This window comes from Genypterus blacodes, unplaced genomic scaffold, assembly GCF_046128005.1.
Source record: "Genypterus blacodes isolate CSIRO-AG114 ecotype Tasmania unplaced genomic scaffold, CSIRO-AGI_Gbla_v1 ptg000239l_1, whole genome shotgun sequence".
NCBI lineage: Eukaryota > Metazoa > Chordata > Actinopteri > Ophidiiformes > Ophidiidae > Genypterus > Genypterus blacodes.
In genome coordinates this window covers 238,951-260,973 of record NW_027467037.1, presented here as the reverse complement: position 1 = coordinate 260,973, position 22,023 = coordinate 238,951, and the positions used below count along the sequence as shown (strand labels likewise).

The 22,023-nt window shown below is 44.8% G+C and overlaps 3 protein-coding genes and 1 non-coding gene across 5 annotated transcripts; 2 read left to right on the top strand and 2 right to left on the bottom strand.

The window, feature by feature from the left end:
• Positions 1 to 951: 951 nt before the first annotated feature.
• On the bottom strand, positions 952 to 1,023 carry trnae-cuc (transfer RNA glutamic acid (anticodon CUC)). The gene has a single exon. It is a non-coding gene; the product is annotated as a tRNA-Glu (tRNA).
• Positions 1,024 to 1,718: 695 nt separating this feature from the next.
• Positions 1,719 to 5,982, top strand: LOC143016604 (retinol dehydrogenase 12). Its single transcript, XM_076171002.1, has 6 exons — positions 1,719 to 2,192; positions 3,032 to 3,271; positions 3,362 to 3,451; positions 3,558 to 3,746; positions 4,080 to 4,189; positions 5,374 to 5,982. Exons 1-6 carry the CDS (start codon positions 1,925 to 1,927, stop codon positions 5,554 to 5,556), a joined length of 1,080 nt encoding a protein of 359 aa, XP_076027117.1. The 5' UTR covers positions 1,719 to 1,924; the 3' UTR covers positions 5,557 to 5,982.
• A 278-nt stretch (positions 5,983 to 6,260) lies between these two features.
• On the top strand, positions 6,261 to 11,129 carry tomm34 (translocase of outer mitochondrial membrane 34). Of its 2 annotated transcripts, none has more exons than XM_076171023.1 (8): positions 6,261 to 6,360; positions 7,955 to 8,101; positions 8,660 to 8,759; positions 8,981 to 9,133; positions 9,233 to 9,378; positions 9,512 to 9,659; positions 10,110 to 10,236; positions 10,332 to 11,129. In XM_076171023.1, the coding sequence occupies exons 2-8, from the start codon at positions 7,972 to 7,974 to the stop codon at positions 10,431 to 10,433; spliced, it is 906 nt and encodes a 301-aa protein (XP_076027138.1). In that variant the 5' UTR covers positions 6,261 to 6,360; positions 7,955 to 7,971; the 3' UTR covers positions 10,434 to 11,129. The 2 variants fall into 2 exon arrangements, with proteins under 2 accessions (XP_076027138.1, XP_076027137.1); XM_076171022.1 differs by lacking the exon at positions 6,261 to 6,360 and adding an exon at positions 7,105 to 7,315.
• Positions 11,130 to 12,414: 1,285 nt separating this feature from the next.
• Positions 12,415 to 18,933, bottom strand: ywhaba (tyrosine 3-monooxygenase/tryptophan 5-monooxygenase activation protein, beta polypeptide a). The gene is made up of 7 exons (XM_076171005.1): positions 18,781 to 18,933; positions 17,021 to 17,186; positions 16,752 to 16,895; positions 16,422 to 16,545; positions 15,707 to 15,870; positions 15,222 to 15,317; positions 12,415 to 14,948 (listed from the first exon to the last, which is right to left on the bottom strand). The coding sequence occupies exons 2-7, from the start codon at positions 17,183 to 17,185 to the stop codon at positions 14,892 to 14,894; spliced, it is 750 nt and encodes a 249-aa protein (XP_076027120.1). The 5' UTR covers position 17,186; positions 18,781 to 18,933; the 3' UTR covers positions 12,415 to 14,891.
• Positions 18,934 to 22,023: the final 3,090 nt, after the last annotated feature.

The following is a 22,023-nucleotide window of genomic DNA, read 5'->3' as shown; positions in this document are numbered from 1 at the left end:
CCAACCCCCCTCCCTCCCTCACACTCACACACACACACAAACACACACACACACCATCCAATAGTTGTTCAGGCTCTCAACCCTCTTAGCCAATCAGAAAAAAGGGGTTGATAAAGGAGGAAACGGCCAAAAAAGTGTTTGTTTGCTGAAATCACTGAGCAAAAATCACAACGGCAGAGCAGTTTGATTGAAAGTGTTTAATTTTTTGACATTTTTTAAATTTGGATTCATCCTCTGTGGTTTGTGTTGTGGATTCCTGTGTGGCCGAGTTTGAGACTCATGAATTTATGAATGAATGCATGTGTTGCTTGTGTGAATGAGTTACTCTGTTACTCTGTGTGTGAATGTGTTACTCTGTGTGCGTGTGCGTGTGCGTGTGCGTGAGTGAGCGGCTCGTTGCAGGAGTATCAAGGTCAAACTGTCCTCAGTGAAAGTTTCAGCTGATGCCATTTTGTGGAAACACTTCAACAACCTTTGTCTTCTCTTGAGAATTGATTTGTGTCATGTTGGAGCCCTCACATGTTGTGTTGTTATCTTCACTGTTCAAAGCTCAAAATCACAAGCAGCAGTTTCTTTTTCCTCAGTTTCTCCTTTAATTTAATTTTCCAATATTTTGTGAAAACAACTGTAAATGTGGTCTGGTAATGAAAACTCCCCCAACAATGAGAAATATTATGAACAAAACTAATGTGCATAAATTACAGAAGGTTGTTGTGAAACTTAAGTCCAAAGTTCCATGTCTTTTGTCACGTGCGGTCGTACAAGTAAAACAGTGAAAGGCTTTTTCTAGTTAAAGACCAAATCAACATCACACAATCTAATATGAAGAACACAGATTCTTTCTTTTTTTTACAGTTTCTTCATAGTGCACATGCCTTTGAGCCTGTGTTAAAGTGTTCCAAGGGTGCAGAGAGGAGGCGCACAGGACCCCAGGAGCATGAAAAGAATGTGTTCCCTGACCGGGAATCGAACCCGGGCCGCGGCGGTGAGAGCGCCGAATCCTAGCCACTAGACCACCAGGGAGCGTGCAAGACCACGAATCTAGGTATGTCAGAATGCTGCCCTCTGGTGGACAGACCATTACAAGTATTGATTTCTCAGGCGTAGTAGTGATCGATGTCGCTGAATTAGTTTACAACCTGGAACCTGCAGGGGAACAGGAAGCAAAGTTGCAAACTCTAGGTGTTTTTCTAGAAGTTTACCTGTTGTGACGTAGAATATGACCCTTTAACCTTTCATGCCTGGTGGAAATGGCGTCCACATCAGCAAATGGTAATTAAAGAATCAGCATGGTGTGTTTCCTTCTTTACATTAACAAACTAAAGCAGTACTGTGATCACCTGCACCTCCATGTTTGTTTGACACTGACAAGAAGACAGAGCGATACTAAAACAAAGCTGAATATTCCAGAGCTTCAGGCTGCACAGTGTGTGACTTCATGATGCTGTAGACCAGGGGTACTCAACTTCAGAGGCCAAGAGGGCCACATTTAAACCACAACACGTGCAGAGGGCCACAAATTATTATTAACATATATTTGTACCAGTTTATTCGCTGTGTTTACAACGTTTGCAATTGCTACTTATTCCTAGTGAGAGCTCTGAGTCTGCATTTCACAAATGTTAATAACAATAACAAGGCAGGCCGCCTGTTGAGTAAGCCTGCAGTGTATTAGACAGTGGTGGAGCTACAGATCAAAGCAGATGAGTCACTGTGATCACTGATTGAAAACACATGGTGTGAGCATACCTTCTCTCTCTACCCTGTTGTCACTCATTATGCCAGTGACTGTAGAGGGTGTGACAGAAGAGAAGATTAGTCAACAGGTTCAACAGGTTATTTTCGTCATTTCCAATACAACATCAACACGGAAACTTTAATAATAATACCACTTCAGTGAAGAGTGCAGAGATAATCATCTTACATGTGTGTGAAGGACTCGGCCCCTCTGCCTCTGTTAGACACTCCTACTTTATGGCTTTATGACTGCTGGTCTGGCCTGAGTTTAGTTCCAGACGGAGGCTCAGACTCACTCATGACTCTGCTGGATGTGTTCTGCCACCCGCTGTGGGCCGTGGCTACCCTGCTGCTGGCCCTGGTTGTGCGCCTGCAGCGGAGGGGTCCCTGGCGCCCACGGGACTGCCCAGTGCGCCTCGACGGCAAGACCGCCATAGTGACCGGAGCCAACACAGGTGGGTGTCATGATTACTTGGATCTGTGGGGGAAGGCTTTCATCAAATCAGGTACTGAAGGATGTTGCTGCAATCCATAAGGCACTTTCAGCCTTTAAACAGTGCTGGATAAAGAAGCTGATAGTTGAGATATTGTCCGAAATGATTGTTTACTTTAATCTTGCGTTGCGATGATGTGAACAGTTAAGCCCAAGGTTTGAACTGTTAACCTTCTGTGCTATTCACAATCCCAAGGTGGTATGTGTGGAATTCACATTCCACATTCCTTGTCAAATTCTTATTCACATTCCTTGTCCAGTTTAAATTGGCTTGAGGTCCACTTTTCCTTTGTCCATTGTCAGCTGTAAGGCCTTCCCTAGTAGAATGAATATGCGTTCTTATTGAGATGCTAGATCACAGCAAAATATACCACAATTGGATTAGAACTGTGCTTGATTGTTGAACCTAAATATCTGCTTACTCACTGTGTATATGTATATGTCATATTACAGTGAAGTCAAGGTAATTATTTGCTGAAATATTATGCACCGAAACTTGCTCACCTATTGTAGTGACAAACTTTACTCCTGCTTAGATCCCGTTTGTGGTGAATTCAGTACCTCTGCCTGGAGTTAATGATTGATCATTGTTCCTGAACCTGGTGTGCAGTGCTCTAAGAGGGAAAGTAAAGGATGAAGGAGACTCAGTACTCATAGGGAAACTTGAAAGCAACCTCAGCCTGTTCAGTTCACGTGAGGAGCAAACCTGCATCCCTGCTGAGGCTCACTTGAGCACACAGGCGCTCAAGTGAGTTATGTTTATTGTTCCTGATCAAATCATTGCCGTATCTGTTGTTGCAGGTATTGGGAAGTTCATTGCCCTGGACTTTGCCCGCCGTGGGGCCCGTGTCATCTTGGCCTGTCGCAGTGAGCAGCGAGGGACGGCGGCTCTTCAGGAAATCTGTGACGTCACTGGGAACTCTGACGTCCACCTGCGTCTGGTGGACCTGTCGTCTCTGGCCTCGGTCCGAGCGTTTGCTGAGAAGTTCCTGAAAGAGGAGAAAGCTCTGCACATCCTCGTCAACAATGCTGGAGTGTCAGGTTTGAGTGACAGGCAGGGAAACATCAAGCTAACACCAGCCAGGGTGGGTGTACGTGTGCTTCTTTGATTTTCAATATTTCTATAATCAGGTTTGCCAAGGCAGATAACTGCAGATGGGCTAGAAGCTTCTTTTGCCACCAACCATCTGGGACCGTTCCTGCTCACCAACCTGCTGCTGGGTCAGATACTGTTTTATTCCTTTTAGTAATGAATCAGTATATTAATGTTTAATCTTAAAGTCTTATTGTTGTAGTACTCACTGTCTCTATCTTGTGTTTCATTCAGACCTGATGAAGAGTTCCGCTCCGGCCCGTATCGTCACCGTCGCCTCGTTCAGTCACAAGAGCGGTGAACTGGACTTCTCTCATTTCCATGGCGACAACCTCATCTACAGAGGGAACAGAGTCTACAGCCACACCAAGCTGCACAATGTCATGTGCACCACTGAGCTGGCTCGCAGGCTGCAGGGCACCGGTAAGGAGACAAACGCCTGCAAACACCCTGCACATACCTCCACCAATGCCCAACATTCCTCAGCAAAAACCTGCCTTTCTGTGCGCATCTGACTTTTGTAATGTGACCCTTTGACCTTAAAAACCTAGAAGATCAGCTCTGAAGCTTGAACATGAGTCTCGTGCTGTGTGTGTGTGTGTGTGTGTGTGTGTGTGTGTGTGTGTGTGTGTGTGTGTGTGTGTGTGTGTGTGTGTGTGTGTGTGTGTGTGTGTGTGTGTGTGTGTGTGTGTGTGTGTGTGTGTGTGTGTGTGTGTGTGTGTGTGTGTGTGTGTGTGTGTGTGTGTGTGTGTGTAGGTGTCACAGCAAACTCTGTCCACCCTGGTGTCGTGATGACAGAGGTGATGAGACACCAGAGGTTAAGGATGCGCTTCATCTTCAACCTAATTGGAATTTTCTTTTTCAAGGTAAGCGTGCGTGCGTGCGTGCGTGCGTGCGTGCGTGCGTGCGTGCGTGCGTGCCTGCGTGCGTGCGTGCCTGCGTGCGTGCGTGCGTGCATGCTCTCTCTCCTGTTGTTTAGTGGCCACAAAGTTTGCTGGTACGGACGAAATGTGTTTTTGAAGTAAATATCAATATGCTATCTGTGATTAAGAGAAGAATCAGAATGCTGCATTATAGATGGATGTATCATAAATCATAATGACTACTTGTGCGTCTCTGTGTGTGCTTACTCACTGTGTATATGTATATGTCATATTACAGTGAAGTCAAGGTAATTATTTTCTGAAATATTATGCACCGAAACTTGCTCACCTATTGTAGTGACAAACTTTACTCCTGCTTAGATCACGTTTGTGGTGAATTCAGTGCCTCTGCCTGGAGTTAATGATTGATCATTGTTCCTGAACCTGGTTAAAGTGCTGCTTTCAAGTACAAAATTATACTAGCTATACTAAAAGTGCGTGCGTGCGTGTGTGTGTGTGTGTGTTAATGCTGAGTTCATGCATCACATTTTCATACATACAGACTTTATACAGACACATTTCTATTACTACAACTACTGATGATGAAAATAATAATAATAATAAATATCTGGAAAGAAACAAGTACATTTTATGAAAAATAATTACATTATGTATAAATGGAACATTCTAAAAAAATCATTATCCTGGCATTAACGTTGGTTTAGTGTCCATTGCGACATGTTTTAGACTTGTTTACTCTTTGTCTGATCTGAAGGAAGTCTGTACTCCAGATCGTTTCTTGAAAACCCATGAGAACAAATGTAACTGCTGCCAGATGTCTTGTGTCCATCAAGATCTGCAGCTTTTGAAGTAGTCGTGTTTCCTTCTTTGCCTCATTGGTCTCAGGGGTCGGACCGGTGACCTCGGCGATCTGGAACGAGTGTCTGTGCCGGTACAACAACAGGTCAGACTAGATACCAGAGTTAGAACGTAATCACTGTTATGCCAGTCACTAAGCGTAAGTAAGTGTTGAGACAAAACAAACAAGTCCACGTCAGGTCACACAAGCCCTAAACTTGTGTTTGGAGTCAAAAATGGTCCAAACCCTCCCTCTCTGCTTATCAGCTTTTGAACGTTTTTAGACGTCTGCCTTCATCTCTCTGACTGAGCTCCTCTCCCTCTCACAGTCGGCAGAGGAAGGAGCCGTGAGCAGCATCTACTGCGCCGTGGCAGAGGAGACGGCTGGAATAAGCGGGAAGTATTTCGACAGCGACTGCTCCATGGTTCTCGCCGCCCCTCTCGCTCGAGACGCTGCTCTTGCGGTCAAGGACTTTGAGATGTGCGAGAGAGTGACATCAAAGCTTTCATAACATTCCAACTTCAATAGCATTTGCATGCATCTGTATATTTGTCAGTAAGTTACTTGATGTTTATTATGTTGTGTATCCCTGATATGCAGAACAAACAAACAAATCTCTCCTGTTGTTTAGTGGCCACAAAGTTTGCTGGTACGGACGAAATGTGTTTTTGAAGTAAATATCAATATGCTATCTGTGATTAAGAGAAGAATCAGAATGCTGCATTATAGATGGATGTATCATAAATCATAATGATTACTTGTGCGTCCCTGTGTGTGACGTGAGATGCAACTGAAAGACAATTATTAATCAACATTAGCACTATTTATGACCCTTTTGATAGTTTTGTTATTGTTCGAATCTTATGTCAATGTGCTTCTCATTTAATGTCATTAAACTAGCTTGATTGCCTATTAATCATTCCACAAGGGGCTAATAAAGTTGGCTGAAGATGGGGCAGTGAGCCTCCGTCCACTCGGTCAGCAGCACCATTATTGTATTTTTCCCACTTGCTGTTCCTATTACCATTCTAGAGGATGGAATCTCTTTAAATGCCTTCTTTGCCCATAGTTGCCCCTTTTCTCGCCCATTACGGTTGGGGGAGTTCTGCCTTGTCTTCCTGGAGAGCTCTGAGCTCAGCCGGGATCCATCTGCTGTCATCGGCCCGTGAAGCGTTCATGGAGCCGCTGGCACCAGTGTAGGGTGGTAGGAACAATTAGCAGGAGAGCGCTTTGGTTCCAGCCCGGAGCAGAAAGGGGGATGCACATCTTCTTACAGGCCGGCTCGGTGGTGGTGGTGTTGTTTGGAGAACAGGTGGTAAGAAAACCTTCTATCGTTGCATGTTTAGATTTGTTGTTACCCTGTGAGAGGAGGAGATGGTCGGACAGGGGCTACTTTATTTGCAGTGATGTGATCGGACTGTTTTGCTTGGTGCGGAGCGGCGTCCTGCGGGAGACTTGAGTCTGTTTGATGTCTTCAGTGAGCAAACTCCTGCTTTGAATCCCTAAGTTATATTACAGGAATCTGCTTAAGGGTGATTTTTGTAAAGGGATGCCACATAAATAAACAGGGCGCTAAGCTGAAAGCTGAAGGTAAAGCGATAATTATAACTAATACATGTAAAACTTGGCGGACGTAAAGAAAAAATCGGTAGACATGCCTACATTACATAAGCAGGTTGGGGTTGAGAGGAATGTGGTGCTGGAAACAAAAGGCAGAAAACGCTATCATCCGGTTTTAAGATTCAGAACTCAATTTCACACTACAAAGAAGTTTCACCGCATTGTCTCCTGGGATGTTTATCAGCAAAACATACATCGACTCGAGAGAATCGACTTCTTTTTTAAAAAATATATATATTTTTTCTAATAATTTTTGAATATCATGGTGGTAATCAAACAGTCAACGTGTATCAACTTCACCTTGCACTTAGTCATCACTCTAAAGTAGAAACAAACAGCAGCTCTTTATTTTTTAGAGCTCCTCCAATCTGGTCGACGTATTTCCAAAGAGCCTGAACGCAGCAGACCTTATATGTACGAGCCGTCAACGCGTGCAGTGAAGTGGACACCGCGCCGCTGTAAAGTTCTTCGTCACTGCGGTGAAGTTAGTTAGCATTAGCATTGGCAAGGAAGCGACATGACCGGAGGAACGGCCCGGTGACGCTCACACGCTCTGAGACCGAACACACACCGAGTTACACCGGGGCCGGTTGGGGTTTAGACCCCTTGTAGACGAGGACCGACTAACTGACTGCTTACATCCACTGCCGGTAATTGAGAGCTTGCTAACGTTAGCATTAGCCAGCAGTCACTTGGCTGTAGTTGGTATGCTAAAGCTAAGCTACACTGAACTAGCGTAGGTAGCGAGCTAACATGCTAGCGTGCCGACAAACCACCTGAAGACAAACGAGACAGAAGCAGGGGACACTAAAATAACAAACTATCGGTAGTTTTGAGTAAACAATAGTCGTTGTTCGCATTTTGTTCTGTCCAGAGCTTAACATCAAGCAGATTCCAGCAGAGAAAGAGGAAATTATCTTTTAATTAATAAAGAATCCATGTTTTCCTTGTCTGTATATAGATCACAGAGGTTCGGTTATTATGAAGGTACAGGCCCATTTAAGTGACACCTGCATGTTATGGGTTCAACAGGCTCACAGGGACTTGAACCTGCAGCCTTCAGGTTCCCAACATGTTTCCACATAGTGTTAATTTGTTTCATTAGTCTGCACTGCAACCAGCTGATCTGCTGAGTCAGTCTATCTAGAGTGAACAGAGACAGAAGATGAGGAGAATCCAGGCTCTTGGATCTTGGGGAGTGCTGACTGTCCCGTCCACTGAGTCCCTGGGTGTGTTTGCCTCTGCAGTCATTCCCTTCATGTGAGCGGTTCTGTCCCTCTGTCCCTCAGACACCCGATCAGACGCGATGCCTCCGAAGCACAGGTCCCAGTCCTGGACGCAGCTGAAACAGGCCGGCAACGAGCGATTCAAGACGGGCCAGTATGGAGAGGCCACGGATCTGTACAGTCAGGCCATCAGAGAGCTCAGCAAGGCTGGTAACTATCACATTCACTTTAAACATGTTCATATTCATTCATTACATCTCTTACTGTATTGTTTTGGAAGTACTTGTGTGTCTGTGTGTGTGTGTAACATAAGTAAGTCCAATGCAGAAAACTTGTGACATTTAATTTTGCTGTAGCATTTTCAATATCTGTGCTCTATTTTACATTAAAATAGGGATTATAATCTCAAGTTACAGGTTATGGGACATTGAAGACAAACATTTAGTGTTCATTAGTAAATACATGCACAGTATCATTTAATACTGTTTGTTATGTAATTTAAATGTTAAGCTGCGATTAAACAAAGATCAAAGAATAAGCAAAAAATTGAAAATCTGGGTTACATACAGAAACTAAGCCTTTATAACATAACATGCACTTAATCTGCTTTAGTTGCCAAACATGGAGTGGTGAAATGGGCGTGGCCAAGATAAAGTCTTATGCATAACACTTTTATAACCTGCAGCTTTGGACGATGAGTTTGGACTAATGATCTTTACTGTAAATAAATCACAATGTTTTTATTGAAATGCTTGTTTTAATGATCAGGTAAGAAAAGCCCAGAGGATCTCAGCATCCTGTACTCCAACCGTGCAGCAAGTTACCTGAAGGACGGCAACTGTGCAGAATGTGTCAACGACTGCAACATGTAAGTGCAGATATTCCTTCAATTTTGTACTTTAAAGGTGTGTGTGTGTGTGTGTGTGTGTGTGTGTGTGTGTGTGTGTGTGTGTGTGTGTGTGTGTGTGTGTGTGTGTGTGTGTGTGTGTGTGTGTGTGTGTGTGTGTGTGTGTGTGTGGTAATAAAGTGTAGCTGACTCTGGAGTTGAGTTTGTCATTCTGAATCAGTAACATGTTGATCTGTTGTCAGGTCCCTGTCGTTGGTCCCATTCAATGTGAAGTCTCTGCTGCGTCGAGCTGCTGCACATGAAGCTCTGGAGCGCTACAGGCAGGCGTACGTGGACTACAAGACGGCCCTGCAGGTGGACTGCAACATCACAGCCGCACACGACGGCACCAACAGGTACCTCCTCCAAGGCCACTCAAGAGAGAACTCTGATACCAAGACCTGCAGTCATTTAGGTTTAATGGTGAAGAAACTGACTCCATTTTGGTTTCCCAGGATGACGAAGGCGCTGACGGAGGCAGACGGGCTGTCGTGGAGAGAGAAGCTGCCTCCCATTCCTAACGTTCCCCTGGCCGTCAGAGAGAAACTGACCAAGCCGACTTCACCTCAGCAAAATGGCATGGCAAAGACACACACACCTGGTAGGAGCAGTGCAGAGGGAGGGCGTGTTGATGAACAGCGCGGGGGGCTTCGTTCTGGAACGACACTGAAGGGAGATCCTGATCATAAATCTCTTTTCTGCTCTCTTTTACTTTCTGTCTTCCCCCTGCTCAGCTCCCATGGATCAAGACCTAAAGAGAAGTCAGGCCCTGAAAGAGGAAGGAAACACTTTGGTGAAAAATGGAGAACATAAGAAAGCCATTGAGAAGTACAGCCAGAGCCTCAAACTCAACCCTGCTGAGATCACCACCTTCACCAACCGGTGGGTCTGACAGTAGTACCAACACAAATACACACAACACACACAAACACACTACTACCTTCAAGTTGATGCAAATTCTGTGAGGTGTAAAACATTTGGAAATATTCTTAAATTACTGCCGTCGATCCATATCATTATTTTCATTCTATGTGATTGATCTTTATGCTGTGTGCAATCAAATGTCAGTCCCTTGCCCTTTGTCCCACAGTGAAACAGCGCCTCATTAGTCACAGCCAATGGATGCTGATTCTTCTGAAGACTAGAAAGACACTGAAGTTCATCTTATTGTCCCACTCGACCTGCTAATGTATTGCTTCTATGTGTGTGTGTGTGTGTGTGTGTGTGTGTGTGTGTGTGTGTGTGTGTGTGTGTGTGTGTGTGTGTGTGTGTGTGTGTGTGTGTGTGTGTGTGTGTGTGTGTGTGTGTGTGTGTGTGTGTGTGTGAGAGCAGAGCACTATGCTACCTTTCAATCAAGCAATACAGAGAAGCTGTCAGAGACTGTGACGAGGCCCTGATGATTGACAGCTGTAATGTGAAGGCTCTCTACAGGCGGGCTCAGGCTCACAAGGGACTCAAGGTGGGAGCCTGAACGTTTACCACCGCACCTTATCAGCAGGAAATACACGAATAAACACTTTGAAACGTTGTACCTATTTGCTCTCTGTGCTGCAGAACTTTAAAGCCTGCGTGGACGACCTGAACAGCCTGCTGAAGGTGGAACCAAAGAACAGTGCCGCTCTCAAACTCCAGGAGGAAGTGGAGAAGAAGAAATGAGCGTCAAGGAAGGAGAAACCGTCCGTCACTGCGCTGCCTGTAGAGGAGAGAAGATGATGATGATGATGATGTCGTCAGCCAGGCAGGCAGTGACCCACTTTGTTCAGTGTGTGTCCTTCACATTTACACACTGGTGAGACTGGAACAAACGTGAGCTTTGATCCAAGAGGCCTCTTGGAAACACAGTCCTGATAAGGTGCTGCCATTTTCAACCTTGCAAAATGTGTCTACTTTTATCATTAAGTTCTGTATTTCAACTCATTATGGTGTGTGTGTGTGTGTATATGTTAATTTATGACTTATGCAGAAGTGTATTTTAGAATAAGCCTTTACAGCCTTATTTATCAATCTCATTCCTTCTACAGTTTCAGTCTTCATCTTGAACTCCTGCTGGAGTTCAGCTTCACTTTGTCGGTATATGAACACAAATGGATCTGTAAAATTTGAATTTTGTGCCAATTTGTTTGCTGTTTTATGTCCCAGGTTTGAAAGACAGAAATGTACTTTGAAAGGTTTTTGCAACATTGAGCCATTTGGATGGGAGGAAGGTTTGTTCCTACAAGTTGGAATTCAACCAAATTTTGTTGCAAATTTAATTGATGAGGTAATACAAGAGAAACATTTAAAACATCCCAAACTAAGTGGCACAATAATATTATATATCTGTCAATAAAGGCTTATTCGGTGTTTGAATGACGATGACTCGACTGATCTTTTTCCACAGTCTGCTTGTTTATCCATTTGTTTTCTGATATTTGGGGTTTGTGAGATTATGTCTAGTCATCTTCATACAGTACAGAGCTGCTTCACCAATCCATCTGAGTCACAGTGTCTGGGATGTCTCAAGTCACGCCTGAGTGAAAACAAACAGTCTCACGGGCCTGAACTACATACAAAGCATGATTAAGAAGTTAGTCAGCTATGTCGACGACTTTTCGGTATCTTGAAGTTGACTCACTTCTGATCAAACTCAACACTGTCCACAGGATCTTATGCTCCAGGGAAATGCCGGTTTGGAGCAGAATTGCAATGTAAAGCTCCGCCCCTTCACCAGTGACGTTGTTTCGAAAATAGAATCACCGTTCCTGCAGGATCCACTTAACGTGTATTAGGGGGACTACTACCACAAAGGTGAACTGAACTTTGTTGGACCCCGTTTGAAGGTCCCAGAAGGCTAAAATTCATTTACTTCGCTCTCTCTGCTGCTGGAAAACTTTCAGAAAATGGGTCCATTTAAAAAAAGTAGTTAAGGCTGTGACTTCATCCTGTTGTGAACCACTTGATGCTCCTCGACTGGAGCCCTGCATGACGTCTGTGTTGACTGATGTTTCCTTCTAGGGATATTTCCTTAAAAGTGGCTGCAAATATGCACAGAATTTGTGTTCAAAAATAGAATCAAGTCATGAACACGGAGGCCAGCTGATGTGTTGGGCCGAGGCTGCTGAAGCTGCACCGGTTGCATCCACTGGGTTGAGTTGACCTGACAGTACAGCCTGTGCGTCAGTCTCCAGGTCTCTGTCTTCCTGGTGCAGCTTCAGCAGTGACATTGTTTATTTTAAGCTTTAATGTGCAAAGCCTTGTTTGTTTCATGTTTTCTGAGACAGAGGGGCTCATTGGTTTTTATTACTGTGAAAGATGACATCAGGCACAGCCAGTATCCATTTTGTGGACAGCAGCATAACTGTTGCGTCATGTGTGTAAGTATAGACGCTGCCACTGTAACTCCTTATCACTTTCTTATTCTAGGATTTTCATCACTTGGAGCCCTGAACACAGGCATTTATGCTTTTCTCTCTTGAATCTCATTTATTGAAAGAGAAACTTTCACCTCTACTACTCCTGTTTGAACTTAATCAAGTTTAAAAAAAAATACTTTTGCTTAAATTCCCAGTTTAATTGATCAATTCGCTATCTAGGAAATATAAGAGCTCAAGTCCATGTGGTGCCATCAGGTCAGTGATCAGAATAAACAGAACAGGAATGACTCAGAACTGATAAAACCTTTATTTCACTTTAAATTGTCTTTCACATTTTGTCCTGCTTACAACATGTAAGGTGAAACTAATGTTGGATTTTTATAAAGACAGACACAAATCTAGTATTACGTCGATAACCAGGAGGAGGGGGGGTTAAGGTTTGTTATTTTTTGTAATTTTATTATTTTTGTCCTTAAGCTAAGTTTAAATTCCCACAACCACATGGCTGCTAAGCAAGGAAACAGTCACAGAAGCAAACTTTTTTTTTTCTTTTTTTTGGAGTGGGGTGGGGGAGTTAAATGTTTTATTTTATGCAGAATACTGGTCAGTAAAAACAAAAGGATAAACCAGATATACAGACAGGCCTGGTGCCACAATCACTACTGCATGGGATCATTTTTTCCTTAAAAAGCATAAAAAACATAGGAAGCCTTGTTCAGCTAAAGAGGAAACGGGCAGCAGGGAGGAATTCTTCTTTGAAATGTCCGTGCGGGAAAGAGTCGTTTCTAAGCGCAGAAAGACTTTTCAGCCACACACACCTACAGAATGGAATGAGTCATGACATGGTGACTGTGACGGCTGGAGACGGTTTCAGCTGCACCACCAAACCAATCATCTGTCGGAAGTCTTAGAACAGGTGTCAAATTCTGCTGTTTCACTTCAAACTAACTTCCAAGATTTTTCACTTTTTAGATGCTGAGGACGCAAAGGGTTAAATTACAGCCTAAACACCAGGCCGTGACGATAGAACGGCCTGGTGTTTCACTCTTTAAAGATCAGATTCCCCATTTCTCCATGTTTATAGGCAGAGGCAAATGTGTGTGTGTGCGTGTCTCCTTATCTGTTGGTTCCAAAACCTGCTGACCCCTAAGATAACATGTAGCAGCTCATGACACATAAAGGCCAATGGAACAATTGGATGGAGTTCAGGAACTGATGCATAGCGCAGATAGAGCTTCTCCACAGACATGGGGCCGTGTCGAGTATGGACTCTAGCACCAGCATACTGCTCATGGATCCACACTCGGGGCTCTACTGGGCTCTGGCTTCCACGTAGATGTCAGGCTGACTTCGATTGTACTTCAGCGCTTGTACCTGTTGTACGAAGATGTCTCGATTTTTGCTGGATTTGTTCTTGGCTCGGTACATGTGAAGTTGCTGGAGCCTCTTTCTACACCGTTCTACCATTGGTAGTCGCTCAGTGTCTTAAAGCATTTAGTACACACGCAAAGAACCAAACTCGCCTCTGTGTTTGTGGTAGATTTTCCACTGTTATGAGAAAAAGGCAAATCTCTATGCTTTGTCAGTATAAGCAAGCGTTTACAGTATTCAATGTGTCTACACAAGCAGGTTGATGCTGCAGGTCAAGCTGCTGTGTCTTCAGAGTAAACTTACAGTTAAGCTGTCAGAATGCTCACGATTTCCCCACTTTCAAAAACCGAAACTTCATTATTTGTTATACTTAAAAAAGGAATCAAAAAGGGAAGTGGACATGTTAAAGGATTAAAGTTAAGGGACAGCAGGAGCTGGATCCACTAAAGCACGGCCCCCAGAGTTAATAAGGAGGTGCCACTGGTGAGGGAAAAGCCCAGATTGAAGTAAATGTCCTCATGGAATGTACTTGTGTTTGAATGACAGACAAGTCTCACGTCCCTTTGATCTGATTTACAGTCTCCTGTTTGAAAGTCCTCTGATGACACAGAGAGTGCATGAGTTAGTCTGACCGTCACCATGCAGCCCTGTGGGTCCTTCTGTATAAGCCTCAGCACAACAGCACTATCGTGTCAGAATAGATGTTTCTGTAGATGGTCGCTCACCATTTTCTGGTGGAGGAAAAACTGAGCATCACAGTGATTGTTGACAGTAAATGGACAGTTTAATAACCTCTCTTTTTGTTTGAAGTGGAATAAAAGCAGCCATTTGCCAGTAGACTAAGAAAATCCAAAAGTGAAGGTACGAATGACTTCATTGATGCATCAACTCACTAGAGCCAGAGAGGGAAGGGGAGCAGGATTGGGAAGGGAAGAGAGAAGGAAAGGAAGAGAAAAGAAAAAGGAAACATGGGCTGCGTCTTTTAAATGACATGATTGTTTTTCTCACTTTTTTTAGATTAATGCAATGAATGGGTGTCACAGCTTCACTGGAGAGAAGTTCAGTCTGCTGGCCGGTCTTGGTGCCATAATGGAGGGAGGAAGGGAGGGAGAGATGGAGGGAGGAGGGGGGATGATGATGATGATGATGGCCATTGGAATGAAGTTGTTTGTGTTTCACCCTCTTTTCTTTGTAAAGGTCTGGTACTATTCATGCTGTTGGTTATACAGAAGGGAAGCCAGATGCTGGGCTGATAAAGTAAGACTATGGAATGAAAGGGTCATTTATGTGTACAAAAAAGAGAAGGGGGGGGGGGGGGGGGGGGGGGGGGGGGGGGGACAGCGATAGGAGGAAGAAGAGAGTGAGTATGTGTTAACAGTGAAAGTGCGCTCTAGTTCTCTCCTTCGACTGCGTCACCGTCGTCTCCCTGGTTTTCTGATGTCCACAGCTGCAGAGAGAAACAAAGGGCAGATGTAAATACAATTAACAGCATCGTCTCAATTTGTTATTAGATCTTTAATCTGCATCAAATCTAAGGCTGTGTGTGCACTAGTCCTCTCAAAAGAGTTCACACTGGAATAATGGAGACCACGTCTCGCTCTTGGTCTCCTGTGTGTGTGTGTGCGTGTGCGTGTGTGTGTGTCCCACTGTAGCTGCTGATCCCACTGCAGAGGCCTGACAGCTAAGACAGATGTTCCCGGGTCCCTGCTGGTCTACTCACAGTGAGGTTGTCCCTTAGTAGCTGCATAATCAGAGTGCTGTCTTTGTACGAGTCCTCGTTCAAGGTGTCAAGCTCAGCGATGGCTTCGTCAAAAGCCTGGGGAAAGACACGGATCACAGGTTTGTTACAAACGTTTCAACACGGGGCACGGTTATTTGTTTTAGATGTTGACGTCGACCTCAGCTCCTCCTGTGGTGACAGATTCTGTCCCTACAACTTAAGAAGGCAAACATGGAGGGAGAAAGATGTGACGGTTGTCTACAAGAAAGACACTGAGCAATGATTTGCATAATTTGCTTACATGTTATATTAACGTGTGCATTGTGCCGAGAGGTCATGTGACGCTGCTGTTCACTTCCCGCTCACAGTAGAAACATGAATGGCTGGAATGTTTACAAGGTTCTGAGGTAAGAAAGCTGCTGCGACCGTCTGCCAAAGGCCTTTCAAGGAAGTAAACCCTGCATGTGTGTGCGTGTAGTACTCACATTCTTGGCCAGGGTGCAGGCCCTCTCAGGTGAGTTGAGGATTTCGTAGAAGAAGACGGAGAAGTTGAGGGCGAGGCCCAGCCTGATGGGATGCGTGGGCTGCATATCTCTCTGGCTGGTATCAAAGGCACTCTGGTAGGCGTTCTCAGACTCCTGCACCGTCTCTGCTCAACACACAGCACCGCCCGTCACTTTGATGTGCTGGACTGCTTTACATGATGTACCCGTCTGTCTGTCTGTCTGTCTGTCTGTCTGTCTGTCTGTCTGTCTGTCTGTCTGTCTGTCTGCCTGCCTGCCTGTCTGCGGAGTCACTGATTTGCTGAAGTATTGCAGCTTGTTTGAACACTTCACATTCAGTCCTGTCAGCCGTTCACATGTGTGTGTGGATGTTACTCATTCTCTGGGAGAAGGTACATCAGTGAAGCTTTTATATTGTGAGTCTGTTGCTTTTAAGTCTCACAGTGACTGAATAGTGTGTGCTGAGCTATAGACAGGTGGACAGACAGGCAGTGTAGTGAAGTGTAAGTCTCCTGGATGCCATGATGTTTTCACTCAGCAAAGAATCTTTTCATTAGTTAATGGATCTTCTGGCTCCTACTGGCTTTGAATTGAATGTAGCTATAATTCTCCCTCTTGTATTTTAGTAGTAGAAGTTTTATTTGTGCAGCATCAGACCTTTTGAACACTTCCTCGTGGACTAAAGCTATGAGCTCACCTTTCTTCTGGGGCCCGGTGGCCACCTCTGACAGGTATCTGTAGTAGTCTCCTTTCATTTTGAGGTAGAACACCTTGCTCTCTGTCTCAGTTGCGCTGCTGATGAGGAACTTGTCTAGGAGTGTCTGAAACAGAGAGAAGTTTGAGTTTGAATAAATCCCCCATGCAAGTTTTTCCTCCATTTTTGTGGAGACGACACTTGAAAATTTTAACATTTAAGCCCCGATTTCCTCTCAACCCTCTGATTCTTCCCGTGTTTTAACACAGTTAGCCCCCATTCCCGTCCCAAATCATTTTCATTTCTGTCCATGTTCATATTCTGTTTCCATACCAGCACAGTCTGGCAGGTGACTTGGAGTTCCTTCTCGATAGTCGAGCGATACTCCGCAGCCAGCTCCCGCTTCTTTTCACCCGCCTCAGGGGACTTCTGCTCAATGCTGGAGATGACACGCCAGGAGGAGCGGCGGGCCCCAACCTGATGGGAGCAACAAGGACAGTGTCAACACACAGTGACAACATGTAAGGGCTGCATCCTGGTCATTCTGTGTTTGTTTATGCATTTAATAACTGACTAAAACATTAGATGGATGGGTGCCATACCACGTTCTTGTAGGCCACAGAAAGCAGGTTGCGCTCCTCATTGCTGAGCTCAACATCCAGCTCCGTCACACACTTCATGGCTTCCGCCATGTCGTCATAGCGCTCCGACTGCTCAGCCAGCTTGGCTCTTTGGACCAGCCCCTCCCGATGTGCTTTAGCTTCCATTCTGTTCCAATGTAATTCATTACATTAGGTTTGTACACATGCATGGTTGAATTACTATTACCAATATGGCCCAGATGTGTTCTCGTCCACACTTTCGAGTCAATTTAACCGCATCTAAAACAAATCATATTTGACCGGCTAATACACACAGATGGACATGATTACAGTGTCAACACACAGAGGTAAAGAATACTGCACAGGCTTTGTTCAGAACTCCAGGTGCAATCCATGGACTTGCTAGATAAGGACACGTACCAAACTCATAAAAAGAATGAAACGGGCAAAAAGAGAATGTGTCAGGCTGAATGGTGGATGTGCTGTGTGTGGAGTTGAACAGGAAAAGAGCAGCATGGACACACGAGACCATCAGACTGGAAACTGGATTTATTCGAACTGTGCTAACCACAGGCGTCTGCACATAAAATAGGAAGTTGGAAGCAGAAGCTTTGTATTTCTACCTCATGGAAATAGTTAAAACCAATCTAAGCAAGAGTTGAATATAAATATTTTTCAGATATTTACTCTACGACCCTATAGTTATTTAAAATCGATGAAAGCACGAGCGTTGAGCAACAATCTAACGGATTTCAAGTTAAGGTGTCTGCTTACGAGTCTCATTTAAACTCCATATAACGGTGATTTATAAATGTGTGTTCAAACTAGTGTTTTCTTTTACTTCTTTGTATCAGCGTATTCGCGTGTCTGGTTCGTGTTTACGGGCAGCGAGCACAGAGCAGCGCCGCCCTCTGTGTCGCATCCCCGTGCGGAATGTTAAGATGGAGAGATAGTTCCGCTAGCTAGCAGGCTAGCTCCGCGTCACGTCACGTCACGTCGCGTTACCGTGTGTGCGGCGCTAGCTCGGCTCCTAGCAGCTAGCGGGGCCTTCAAAGGCAACGGAAAACGGGCCGCCGACCGGAGCTTTAGTCGTCTACCGTGTCTAATGTGAGGCTCCCGTCCCCGTCGGTCGAGCATATTCGACATGGAAGTGTTCTAAAAACCGAGCTAGCGTTGAAGGGAAACTCCCGGAAAACAGGGAGGGCGTCCGCGTCTTCACACGCAACACCGCTGCACTGCGCGGTGACTAAAGTGAACCGAACCCGACGGTCCGCCATGACACCCATATCGAAAATAACGACCTTCTGTCCTCTGCGCTGAATCTACGGTGATATACGTCTACCTGGTGGCGCTGCCTAATCAGAAGTAACTGCTTAAAAAATCTGGGCTACTCTCACGACGGCCGGGTAGTGCTGCTAATGTGTCAAAATGGCCAAAGTGGGGTGCTGCATGTCGCTCTTCAAACAGAGCAGCGAACAACCCGCATGGCGTCAACAGGCGACTACAACAAATATGAACAGCCGGGACACATTTTCCAGCACTACAGCGGCCGCGACAGGCCTCCAGCTAGAAAATGTTACCCCGAGTAACATCTTCCAGTGTAGCGGCACGTAACGGCCTAGACGCCCAGCCCCAAACCACAAAGACACCGTCCGCCGCAGAAGCAAGGGACAGGGCCGCCGCCGGAGCGTGTGCTCGCCCCCAGACGCCTCTCCTCTGCGTGTATATAACATTATCAACTGACATGGAGGTGAACTCACATTTTGATCGTATTATTAATCCCGAGTTAAGTCTCTGCACGGTGGGAGTCGCGTAAACTGTCCTCGGCTCGCAGCTCAGCGTATTCAGGGCAGTACCACTTCCGCCTCTTCTGACACTTCCGCTTCCTCTGAACCCCACCCCTCCCCCCGCCAGTATCCATGGCGACCGCGCCCCGGGGTTTCACATGCGCTTTGCCACGGGCTTTAACGTCAGGAGGACATTCGCACCGCTACAGGATGACGTACGCCGGTCGCCGTGGCAACTGGATCCAGGAGTTGTCGAATGTCAGTGGTCAGTGGCGCGCCTCTGAGTAGGTTTAACCGCTTTAACCAGCGTTCATACTGTACAGCAGGCAGCCTGTTTGTGTCACCACATTACTTACACAACCACTCATAGATACACATCGCGTTCACTTCATTGGTGGTGCAAAAACGACTGTACAAAGCATTTAGTGACTGTAGATAGCGCTGCGCAAAAGGACATTCAACCCAATCAATCTAATCTCATCAAACTCGAAGTCAACCAGTTATTCCAAACATTAGTTTAACTACATTCAACCAGTTAAATTAATCAAGTTAATCAATAAATTAACCAATCGAGAAAAATGAAACCAATTTCACTAACTGACTTCTGTCTGCATCCTATAATATACGAAGCAGAATGACAAATTAAATTGAATCACAAATTCTAGGTTGCCTATGGTGCAATATTTTCTAGCTCTTCTAGTTTTCCTCTCCTCTACCCTGCCTACTCTGCATACGCTGCATACTCTCACACTCTGTTGAGCAGTAGTTCATAGTGTCAGTCAGCAGATGGCTGTACAGACCACGGTAAACTGTTCTGTAACTGTACTTCAACCTGATCCGCCTCAGAAAAGATTGAATTTCTCAGTGTGGCAGAAGTGGCATGAAATATATGCAACTTCTATGAGTTTAATAACGTAAGACTTGCATGATGAGGTCATGTTTGTTGTTTGTATGGGCGCGTGTGCTTCACATCTTATCTTCTATATTGTGTAGAAACACACACACAGAGGTACCACTATAATCGCAGAGTGTCTGTGTGTATCCGTCCATACAACAAGCACCATTATAATTGGAGAGGGAGAGGGAGGAAGGTCAGGATATGCTGGGGTTAGCAGTAATGGGTAGGGCTGGGGTGAAGGGGGTGAAATATCAGGGGTAAGATGAGGGTTCGGCAAGAGGCTAGATTCTTAGTAACCATTAACAAAGGTCAGGGTCAAAAGAATGAAGGAGCAGGGATCTACCTTCCTCAGCGGTTGCTCACTCACAGCCAGGTTTGCACGGCTGTCGGGGGAAGAGAGACAGCAGTGTGAGAGTTTCATTGAAGGCGTTGAGGAAAGCACCCAAAGGGCACCTTCATTGAAGGTGTTACAGAAAGCACCCTTGAAGCCCTCGGAGCCTCTAGGCTGACCGGACCAGCCACTAGCTCACAAATTGTAAGTGGACACTAAAGCTGCTCATGTGGGGTCTGCAGGTGAGCTCATAGCCCAGTACATCCAAATACTGTACATGATACTGGCTGGCAACTGTCATTCACTATTGCTGTCTTCTACTAGATAAGGTAGTTAGAAAATCAGATGTGATTACAACAAGACAGTAGTAATCTACAAATTGTTCCTCAGCAGATTCTCAACTCTCAACTTTAACATGAAAGTGAATTAGAGTGTCAAATAAAGGACATCAATCGAAATGATCAATGTGACTTGATGTGTTTGATCAATAACTGTGGTGTTTGTACTGACAGGTGGTCCAGGGTCACAGAGGTCACACTGTTAGAAAGCAAATGACACAAAAACACGTGACTGAACCGGAAGTGAGCGAAAAAATCCGCCTGACTATACTGCAGGAGTCGTTTCATCGTCACTCCATCTGACAGAGTTTTGATGAATGCATTTCAAGTCTTATATCTCAGGTCTTGCCGTGGGGCTCTGGGTAGAAAAGAAAAGATTCACTGAAAATCAATTATGCCTACTTTTCCCAACACAGTCATTTTGTCCAAAGGTGACAGCTTTGGAAAATAGCAGGATGGAGAACAAGATGGAGAGGTGGAGAGACAGAGAGTCAGATGTGAGAAAAGAGAAAAACATAGATGAAGATGAAGGGACACAGAGATTAGGATTCAGAGGGACTGTAGGTGTGATGAGAGAGTGAGGAGTCAAGCCAGGTATGAAAAAGAAATACAAAGAAATACCAGAAAGCCGATAGACAGCAGTGGCAGAAGGAGAGAAAAGAGGAGAAAACATGCAAGAGAAGAAACCACACAAATTAAGAAGATGAAGAAAGCCTAAGCCTTGGTTAAGATCTATAATGTGTGCATGTGTGTGTGTCGTGTTCGGTATCTGCTGCAGTGCACTGCTGCAGAATGAATTCCAATCACATGCTGGGTAAATTCCCAGGAGAGTGCAGGTTCAATTCCTTATTCCAACCTTTTGTCTGCTCCATTACTCACTCTGTGTATGTGCGCATATCCGTACACAAGAGAGCGTTCCATCAATGAATATTACGCACACGCACGCGCACGCACACACACACACACACAGTATTACATACACAGCTTCTCATTTTTTGTGCCTTCAGTAAGTGATTGATTCCATAACCAGGGACATTTGCTGAATGGTTGCACAGAACTTGCATGTAGATTTGTTTAGTATTCAATAATATAATCTTTCTCTTTATTGTGATGTAATTCAATGCGTGCCAGTTTTTCTACATATTTCAGTGCTTAGCTTTTGCTCAGAGGTTTTCTGTTATGTTTCTCTGTTTACCCCACATGAAAGAAAAGGCTACGAATGTGTGACGTTTTGTTTGTGTGAGTGAGAGAGTGTGTGCATAAGCTGTGTCAACGTCTTTTTGCATTCATATATATAACAGCCAGTTGCGAGCGTGTCAGACCTTGTACTGGTTACACGTTGTTGCCTGGTTTCATGCATGCTGACATATTTATTACTGTCATCTCCCATTGAGAAGCTTCTTCTGGATGAGTCAGACAGCAGGTTGCAGTTTAATTTGGGACACAGTGCAGGATATTAAAGAACACAGAGGAAGGTGGCAGCAGTAGGGGGTCGCCCCAAAATAACACAGACGCAATATCACATACTGGGATATCAGTGGGGACATTTGATATATATAGTTTTCAGCAGTTTTCCTTCTATGATATAAGCACTAAAATATGGCCTCCAGCTAATTAGTTTCAGTTGAGTAAACAATGCAATCAAACTC

What these genes read in the sequence shown, in the direction of transcription:
- LOC143016604 (XM_076171002.1), top strand. Translation starts at nt 1,925, where the DNA reads ATGTGTGTGAAGGACTCGGCCCCTCTGCCTCTGTTAGACACTCCTACT. An exon ending in GCTCACCAACCTGCTGCTGG is followed by an intron (nt 3,452 to 3,557) that starts GTCAGATACTGT and finishes TGTTTCATTCAG; the next exon opens with ACCTGATGAAGAGTTCCGCT. An exon ending in TCGCAGGCTGCAGGGCACCG is followed by an intron (nt 3,747 to 4,079) that starts GTAAGGAGACAA and finishes GTGTGTGTGTAG; the next exon opens with GTGTCACAGCAAACTCTGTC.
- tomm34 (XM_076171023.1), top strand. Translation starts at nt 7,972, where the DNA reads ATGCCTCCGAAGCACAGGTCCCAGTCCTGGACGCAGCTGAAACAGGCC. An exon ending in TGTGTCAACGACTGCAACAT is followed by an intron (nt 8,760 to 8,980) that starts GTAAGTGCAGAT and finishes ATCTGTTGTCAG; the next exon opens with GTCCCTGTCGTTGGTCCCAT. An exon ending in AGGCTCACAAGGGACTCAAG is followed by an intron (nt 10,237 to 10,331) that starts GTGGGAGCCTGA and finishes TCTGTGCTGCAG; the next exon opens with AACTTTAAAGCCTGCGTGGA.
- ywhaba (XM_076171005.1), bottom strand. Translation starts at nt 17,185, where the DNA reads ATGGAAGCTAAAGCACATCGGGAGGGGCTGGTCCAAAGAGCCAAGCTG. An exon ending in CTGTGGCCTACAAGAACGTG is followed by an intron (nt 16,896 to 17,020) that starts GTATGGCACCCA and finishes TGCTCCCATCAG; the next exon opens with GTTGGGGCCCGCCGCTCCTC. An exon ending in TCACCTGCCAGACTGTGCTG is followed by an intron (nt 16,546 to 16,751) that starts GTATGGAAACAG and finishes TCTCTGTTTCAG; the next exon opens with ACACTCCTAGACAAGTTCCT.